This window comes from Mustela putorius, unplaced genomic scaffold, assembly GCF_011764305.1.
Source record: "Mustela putorius furo isolate JIRA1106 unplaced genomic scaffold, ASM1176430v1.1 tig00000905_pilon_pilon_pilon, whole genome shotgun sequence".
In the NCBI taxonomy this organism is placed as follows: domain Eukaryota; kingdom Metazoa; phylum Chordata; class Mammalia; order Carnivora; family Mustelidae; genus Mustela; species Mustela putorius.
Window position 1 is genome coordinate 6,949,995 of NW_025421511.1, and position 9,650 is coordinate 6,959,644.

A 9,650-nucleotide genomic window follows, 5' to 3' on the forward strand; every position below is an offset into this window, starting at 1 on the left:
CTCCTTAACACCCACTACCAGGCTCCCCCAACCTCCCCCAACCCCCTCCCTTCTGAAACCCTCATTTTGTTTCTTAGAGTCCAGTCTCTCATGGTTCATCTCCCCCTCTTATTTCCACCCTTCTGTTTTCCTTTCCTTCTCCTAATATACTCCATGTTAATCCTTATGTTTCACAAGTATGTCAAACCATATGGTAATTGACTTTCTCTGCTTGACTTATTTCACTGAGCAAAATCTCCTCCAGTCTCATCCATGTTGATGCAGAACTTGGGTATTCATCCTTTCTGATGACTGAGTAACATTCCATTATATATATGGACCACATCTTTATCCATTTGTCTGTTGAAGGGCATCTCAGCTCTTTCCATAGTTTAAAAACCAACACTAAATTATGCTGGCCAAACCCTAAAGTCATTACTTTCTCTCTCTGTCTCTCTCACACACACATCCTAAAAGATGCCTTAAAATAACACTTTAATTGGAGGAACAAGGCCACAACATTTAATAGCATAATATCTTAAATTTTGATGAATCAGATTTTGAGAAGAATAGAAAGGTTAGAAAGGAGTTCTGGGAGTAAATCAGACCTATACTCTTATAATCTGAAGTGCAATGACAGTAGCTTTTATTTATGTTTTTTATTTTTTATTTTTATTATTTTTATTTTTATTTTTATTTAAAATTTAAAAATGGCTTTTAAATATATCTTTCTCTGGGAAAATTCTCCTTTTGACAGCACCTTCCTCAGAGCTGCCTTCATGGCTTCATTCCGTAAGCTGTAGATAACTGGATTGAGTGTTGGCGGTATCACCGTATAGAATATGGAGAACATGAGATCCATAGCTGATTGGGAGTCAGAAGGTGGGTGCAGAAACTCAAAGCCTGCAGTGGAGAGGAAGAAGGTGACTACAAACAGGTGTGGTAGGCATGTGGTGAAGACTTTGGTCCGGCCCTCAGCTGATGGGATCCTCAGCACAGTAGAGAAGATGCGAATGTAGGAGAGCACGATGGAGACCAAGCAGATGAATGCTGCTGAGGTTGTGAAGGCAGCCACTGCAATCTCATTGATGAATTCATGAGAACAAGCTAGTTTCAGCATCTGAGGAACATCACAGAAGAATTGATGAATGACTCTCTCTCCACAGAGAGGTATGGAGAAGTTCACAGCTGTGTGCATGAGCCCAGAGAGGCCCCCAGCAAGCCACACTGCTGTCACTGCCTGCCTACAAGCATAGGAGTTCATAATGGTCTCATACTGCAGGGGCTGACAGATGGCGGCATACCGGTCATAAGACATTACTGTGAGGATGGCCACTTCTGATGAAGCCAGAGCTATGAAGAAGAACACCTGAAGAATGCACTGCCCACGGGAAATGTAACCATTGTTCATAAGTGAATTTGCGATAGACTGGGGAACTGTGACAGAGATGAAGCAGAGGTCCAGAAGAGAGAGGTGCTTCAGAAAGTAATACATGGGGGACTGGAGGCGATGATCCAAGCTGGTTACAGTGATAATGAGGAGGTTGCCTGTCAAGGCCAACAGGTATGTCACCAAAAACAGCAATGCATGTAAAATCTGAAGTTCATGGTTATCAGAAAACCCCATGAGGAGGAATCCACTCATGGATGTCAAGTTGGCCATGGTCACACTGAAGACAACAAGTATGATTCTGTTTAGGGAGCCAGGCAACAATAAGAGAGAATGTATGATATTTAGTATATCTGTATGTCAAATAATAGTGCACTCAGCATAGAGCTACAGAAATTGAGAAAAATTTATTCCCATAGTGATTAGGTAACATTTAACTTAGAAAAATCTTTACCACTGGATATTATACACAAATAATGAATCATGAAGCACCACATAAAAAACTACTGTATGATGACTAATATAATAAAAAAGAAAAATCTTTATGTATTATTAAAAAATATAACCCCTAAATGTGATCAATGCCTTCACACAGATCAAAAAGTTACTAGAATTTTCTGGAGCACAGTTTGGATTGTCAAAGGTGAGAAATTGATGGGGACAATGAACTACTTCCAGTCAACAAATTCATTGAGGATTTTGCCAATATACTAATATTATTACATCTTATACACAATACCTTAGGATTATAATGATGTAGTAAAACTTCCTTCATTAACCATATAGCAGAGATCAATGAATTAGAAACCATCTAAAATGAGGTTGTTTGTACCATCTTGTAAATGGGTCTAGGAACAGTCCAGATGTAGGGACAATGTTTCTTCTAAGGAGTCATATTCCTTACCTCTGAAAGGCACTCAACATTTTTTCAATAATGAAGTTTGGTTGTAATGAACTTCCCAGGGCAAGCTTAAACAGTGAAATAAACCTCAAAGCTGTAACATGCAGACACCACTGTTACTAAGCACTGAGTCCTGAGGTTGGGAAATTGAGAGATCTCACAACTGTTTGATGATGCCTTGTCCTTGTAATTCTTAAAACCTTAGGATGATTTGAATTCAGATATGTTCAATAAAGTTCATTTGAAAAAATAATGAGGGTTTTTTTTAAAAGAATTTATTTCTTTATTTGACAGAGATCACAAGTAGGCAGAGAGATAAGGGGAAGCAAACTCCCTGCTGAGAAGAGAGCATGATGCAGGATTCAATCCCAGGACCCTGAGAACATGACCTGAGCCGAAGGCAGAGGCTTAACCCACTGAGCCACCCAGGTGCCCCAATAATGAAGTTTTTAAAAATGCACTTAGTTCTTACTATGTTGTAGGCAGAATGCTAAATAGTGGAGTATATGCCTTTTCAGTATTATCTCTACTGTGACTCTTAAAATAAGAATAAACAATTATTTATTCTTTTTCTATAGGGCTTGAAATATATCAGATAGTGAGTGCCCAGTTCCTAAAGTAACCAACCAACCAACCAAACAAACAAACAAAACCTTAATACCACATGTAACATAATTGTTAGAGGGTTGGCTGATGTCACTCTTTATGTTAAATGGATTACTACAGAATGAGAAAATCATTCTGGGTGTCAGAATTACTCTTCTGATTTTTACTCCTTTTAAAAAATCTGTGGACATGTTGAAAGGTCAATCCATTTGCAATGAGTTTCTTCACCATGAGACAATTCCTTCACCATCTCTGTCCATTCTTCCAACTTTGACAATGGAACCCAACATAACAGCACTAAGTAAATACTTAGCTGGGTATATACATGATTGATTTCAATTCTACACAGTACTATCAACTTACTTGAGTTACTCCACCAGTTACTGTGATTTATTCCATTGATGAATCCCTAACCATGGAAAGAGGTTGAAAATCACTGAGCTAGTATCTTTTTGTTTTGCTGTCATTTATTTTGAGAGCTCACTGAAACTAAGTTTTAGGAAGTGCCTGGCAAACACATGGACATTGGATTGGAAAAGCATAAAACTTAAGGATGAGGGGTGCCTGGCTAGCTCAGACATTAATGTCTGCCTTTGGCTCAGGTCATGATCCCAGGGTACTGGGATCAAGCCCTGAATCAGGTTCCATGCTCAGAAGGAAGCCTGCTTCTTCCTCTCCCACTTCCCCTGCTTGTGTTCCCTCTCTTGCTGTCTCTCTCCATCAAATAATAGATTAAAAAAAGTCTTTAAAAAAATTAAATTAAATTAAAAAAAAAACCCTAACTGAAGGATGAAATATTGCCAGAGATGATGAAGGTTTGATCTACTCTATAGGTGTGAAAACTAGAGATAACAATTACAAGAGAAAATGAGCAGATAAAATCCTTATGGCTGATGGATGTGCAGAGAGGATGTCATATAACAGAGACAGGGAGACAGCTGGGAGAAGAGATGACTGTTATGAGAGAGACCCAGTCAAGGTGACTGTGTGCTGGCCTGGAAGTTGCATATAAGGGTCTGGAACTCAACACCACCAGTTCAGAAAATCATGTAGTAAATCAGCACCATGTGAAAATCATGTAGAAAAGCAGTTAATCTGACTCCTTTAGATGACATTTAAAATAATATTTCTAGGGGAAAAAAGACAGAAAAGAGAACAGAGAATGATATTTAGATACCATCAAATTTCAAGTGATATGCATGAGAGGGACCAGCCAAAGAAAGTGAGGAAGAATAGTCACAGAGGAAGGAGAGAACCAGAAGCAAAGATAATATCACAGAGCCAGTGAAAGAGATGTTTTAGAAGAAAAAGCTGCAATAGCATCACTTATTTAAGAAAGGAAATTTCAAATAACAACAAAACACATTGAATTTACCATTTTGGTCGTCATTTGTGAATTTGCTGGAGCTATTCAGGAGGAATCACAGGTAAATAAACATCATGAACATATTTAAAGAAATGAATGAGCTATGAGGGGAAATCATGCACTATGTGCTTCAGGAGGATGGCTATAAATTTCATAAAATATAAACAAACTTCACTCACCAGAGATGCTCTGATGCTCTTGGTCAGTAGGAACAAATCTCATTAATCCCAAGACCAAGCATCTTTGTTTTAGAGTCAAGCTGGTAGCTCAGAAATTTTCAGGCAAGGAGAGGACTAAGGTGCATTCATACAAGGCTGAACAGGGGGCATGGACTCCAGGGACATTTTCACTTCCCACAAAGCCCATGACACCCAAAGTGCAGCCAGTGCTGCCCAGGCACAAGGGAGCAAGGCTGTTCAGGGTGGTTGGTGTTTAAGTAAACACTGAGTTCAGAGGAAGGGGTTTGGTGGAGCTGTCCCCAAGGATTATCTCAGTGGAAAGTAAGTTAATTACTATTTTACTTTAACTGAATCTTATATTTGGTGCATTCCAGGGAGGTAAAAATACATCATATATATGATATATTTTCTATAGGATAACTTCAGACTTTGGTTATCAGAAAGGCATTTTATTGCAATATGAACATTTACTATGAGACCAGCTTTCTTTACAATGACAGAAACTGAAAAAAAAAAACCCATCTTCCAACTATTCCTAAATATAAAAAATTCAATGTAAATTATATTCCATTTGACCAGCACTTAAAACAGCTCTAAGTTCACTTATTTTTGTATTTTTTAATGTTAATGAATTATAAAGCACTGGGTGTTCTATGTAAACAATGAATAATGGAACGTTAGCTTAAAAACTAATGGTGTACTGTATGGGGACCAACTTAACATAATAAAAAAATAAAGCAAGATTATGGATTCAGTACAAAAGTTTTTTCTTCTGTTATCCCTGAATCTAGAATATTAAGACTCATTCTTGTGGAATTCTGGTCACAAGCTAGTGGTTCTAAGGCAGCAATGTCTTGGTCCAAAAAGAATTATTAACCCAAACATTCCTCTGAAATCTTCTTTATAAATAGTCAAAATATTTCAATTCTCTAACTTCCCTTTCTATATTTTCCCTGTTCATGTATAAGAAAGCAACTGATTTCTGTGCATTGATTTTCTATCCTGCCACATTACTGAATGCTGTATGAGTTCTAATAGTTTGGGGGTGGAGTCTTTTGGGCTTTCCATATAAAATACCATGTCATCTGTGAAGAGAGAGAGTTTGATTTGTTCTTTGCCAATTTGAATGCCTTTTATTTCTCTTTGTTGTCTGATTGGTGTTGCTAGGACCTCTAGTACTATGTTGAACAACTGTGGCATTCTTGTGTTCCTGATCTCAGAGAGAATGCTTTCAGCATTTACCCATTGAGAATGATATTCGCTGTGGGTTTTCATAGATGGATTTCATGAAGTTGAGGAATGTTCCCTCTATCCCTATACTTTAAAGCATTTGAATCAGGAATGGATGCTGTATTTTGTCAAATGCTTTTTCTGCATCAGTTAAGAGGACCATGTGGTTTTTCTTTCTTCTCTTACTGATTTGTTCTCTCACATTGATTGATTTGTGAATGTTGAACCATCCTTACATCCCAGGGATAAAACCCATCTGGTCATGGTGGATAATCTTTTTAATGTGCTGTTGGATCCTATTAGTTAGGATCTTGTTGAGAATCTTGGCATCCATATTCATCAGGGATATTGGTCTGAACAACAACTACTTCTTCTTCTCCTTCTCCTCCTCCTCCTCCTTCTTTGCAGAAATGTCTGTTCATGTCCTCGGCCCATTTCTTGATTGTAATATTTGTTCTTTGGGTGTTGAGTTTGTTAAGTTCTTTATACATTCTGGATACTAGCCCTTTATCTGAAATGTAATTTGCAAATATCTTCTCCCATTCTGTCAGTTGTCTTTTGGTTTTGTTAACTGTTCCCTTTGCTGTGCGAAAGCGTTTGATCTTGATGAAGTCCCAATAGTTCATTTTTGCCTTTGCTTCCCTTGCCTTTGGCAATGTTTCTGAAAGGAGTTGATGCGTTGACGTTGAAGAGGTTGGTATCTATGTTCTCCTCAAGGATTTTGAAGGATTCCTTTCTCACATTGAGGTCCTTCATCTATTTTGAGTCCGTTTTCATGTGTGGTGTAAGGAAATGGTCCAATTTCATTTTTCTGCATGTGGCTGTCCAATTTACCCAGCACCATTTGTGGAAGAGACTGTCTTTATTCCATTGGACATTCTTTCCTGCTTTGTCGAAGATCAGTTAACCATAGAGTTGAGGGTCTGTTTCTGGACTCTTTATTCTGTTCCACTGATCTATGTGTCTGGTTTTGTGCCAGTACCATGCTGTCTTGATGATGACAGCTTTGTAATAGAGCTTGAAGTCTGCAATTGTGATGCCACCAACTTTGGCTTTGTTTTCAATATTCCTCCAGCTACTCGAGGTCTTTTCTGGTTCTATACAAATTTTAGGATTATTTGTTCCATTTCTTTGAAAAAAAAAAGGATGATATTTTGATAGGGATTGCATTAAATGTGTAGATTGCTTTAGGTAGCATAGACATTTTCACAATATTTGTTCTTCCAATCCAGGAGCATGGAACATTTTTCAATTACAATTTGTTGATAATAATTTCTGGTGATTATTTCTATTTCCTTGGTGTTAGTGATGATCTCTCCCCTTTCATTCGTAATTTTTTTAATTGGAGTCCTCTCTCTTTTCTTTCAGATTAGTTTGGCCAGTGGCTTATCAATCTTATTAACTCTTTCAATTATCCAGCTTCTAGTTTCATTGATGTGTTCTACTGTATCTCTGGTTCTAACTCATCAATCTCTGCTCTAATTTTTATTATTTCCCTTCTTGTGCATGGGGTAGGTTTAATTTGTTGTGGGAGAGGAAAGTTATTTTGGTTCTTCCTGGGTATGTCTTGATATCTTTGTTAAAAGACTCAATTCCCAGAGATAAGGGGAAATTAAAAGTGGTTTATATATAAGGGTTGTATTGAATGGGGAGAAAGGATTACCTTGAAGCTTATATTTATATATATATTAACAAAAAAGAAAGAAAAGAAAAAGAAAAACACAAGTATATATATGAAAAAGTGCAAGTTAAAAAGTTATTATAGAATATGTTGTATTAAATCTCTAGTTGTAATGGTAAGTAGGTTAAAAGAATTAAGATTAGGTTGTGAGAATGGATTAAAAAAAAGAAAAGTTGTAATTATGAAATATGCAGGTTTTGTGGCAATACTGGGAGCTTAATACATTGTTTTTCCCTGATGTTGGGGCTTTGTAGTTTTATAGGGACCCTGTGGTGGTGGTCTTCTCATTCTTTTGGCTTGCGTTCTGGGGGAGGGGCCTGCTGTGATATTCTCTCATCAGTCTTGGTTAGGTTGAGTCTCTCTGCAGGTTATCAAGGTGCTGGGTTCTGTGGAAACTGACTTCAGGCTTTTGTTCTCTGAAGGTTTTTGTTCTTTAGTGGCTTTTTGCAGCTTTTCAGAGGGTCGTAGCAAAGAAAGAATTTGTGTGCACACAGACCTCCACCTCAGAGAGAACCCTCATTCTGTTTCCCTTTGGGTGGTCCAGAATACACAGAATCCCCCTCTGCAAACTGCTGAGTAGTGCAACCTCCCACAGGCAGCACGCACCCCCAGCCACCATCCCAGTGGTCCCTGTTTGTCTCCGCACCCCCTTGGTACTAAACCAGGAGTGGTATTGGTATGGGGATCCCACTTCCGGTGGCTGTCTTTGCTGTCTGGGGTTCAGGTTCATGCAGGGTGTGCTCAGACCCAGTGGTGACACAGGTCATGGAAGGCTGCCACCGAGGGATCCTGACAAGGTATCATGTGGGGTTCTCTCAGATGTGGGCTGGGAGTGTTCAGACTCTGTGGCTGGTCGTGGAAGGCTGTGGTCCTAGAGACCACCCACTGGCACCCACACCAGACTCTTTGAGGCGTGGGTGGGAGCGCACTCAGACCCTGCAGTCATGCGGGTCACAGAAGGTTGCAGTCCTAGAGACCCTTGGCTGTCACCCACACCAGGCTCTCTCAGGCCCAGGTGGGAGTGTGCCAAGCTGAGTGGTGGTGCAAGCAATGGAAAGCCACAGGCTCAGGGTCCATGGACTGGCAGATCCGCTGCAGCCTCTGGCATGGGTGGTCACCGGCTGTGACTGCCCTGGGTCCATGGGCTTAGGCCCCTGCCAATGATCACCCAATTCCACCATTGCCCCTTAAAATCTTTTGTTGCTCTTTTTGAGTGCTTTTAACCAGACTCCAAGTTAATGCTGGTCCTCAAGCTCAGGGCACTTTTGTATTGGGGTATTACTTTCCAATGGGTTGCTTCTGGTGGCTTCCTCCCCCTTCTGTTTATCCTCTGATATTAGTCTGAGTGATTCCACTCCAATGTTACCTCTCCACTGATGTCTTCTGCCCCCATAGAGATCCAGAAGTGTATAATCTTACACCTCAGGGTTATTTCACGGGTGTTTAGAGTGTTCTGGTAGATATTTAGCTCAGTTTAGGGGACCAGGTTGAAACAGAGTCTCCTACTTTGCCATCTTGCCTCTCTTTCTCCTGCTTTTTCTCTATCACATGCCCCTCCCATCAACCAAGCTGTATATTTAGGAAAAAAAAAACACTAATAAGAGTTTTTCTTTATATACCTAACTCAGAAAATCATGTGCTGGTTTATGTTTATAAATATGGCTATCAAGATAAGGGGTAACACAAAATTAGGGAACCCTGGGTGCATTAAGCTTCTGACTCTTGGTTTCAGCTCAGGTCATGATCTTGGGGTCCTGGGATGGAACTCTGTAGTCAGTGGAGCATCTGCTTGAGATTCTCTCTCTCCCTCTGTTCCTTCCCCTGTGCATGTGCTCTCTCTCCCTCAATTTTTTTTTTTTTTTTTACAGAAGAAAAACAAAGTTGGCTTACATTTCCAATTGGGTTATGGGCAATAGTGAGAATAATAGTGTTTTACCTATTTGTAGTATTTTCTCCAGGTATCAGTTTTAAACTTTTTTCACAATAATACCTTAAAGTTGGGATTACTCTACTTGTGTTATTATTCAAGTGAATTAGATTAAGCTGCAGTATAAGTCAATCCCAAATCTCAGTGGTTTAGAACAAAATAGTATATTCCTTATTCACATCAAATCTGACTAGGAAAGTTGGTGTTTCATTCTTTCCAATAATGAGGGGACCCAGACCTCTAAAAATGTGACCTCCAAGGCTGCCAAAGCACAGGAGAAGTGCTAAAACTAGGAGGAAAAAAAGATTTTAAAAACTGGGGCTCCTGGGTGGCTCAGTGGGTTAAAGCCTCTGCCTTCAGCTCAGGTCATGATCCTGGGATCTCGCCCCAT

At 39.4% G+C, this 9,650-nt stretch overlaps 1 protein-coding gene across 1 annotated transcript; it reads right to left on the reverse strand.

Moving 5' to 3' along the window:
• Positions 1-688: 688 nt before the first annotated feature.
• LOC101673441 (olfactory receptor 14J1) lies at positions 689-1,642 on the reverse strand (the record flags this gene model as incomplete). The annotated part of the gene is made up of 1 exon (XM_004766787.2): positions 689-1,642. A coding segment is annotated over exon 1 (954 nt), but the record flags the coding sequence as incomplete, so codon positions are not given.
• Between the last annotated feature and the right edge of the window lie 8,008 nt (positions 1,643-9,650).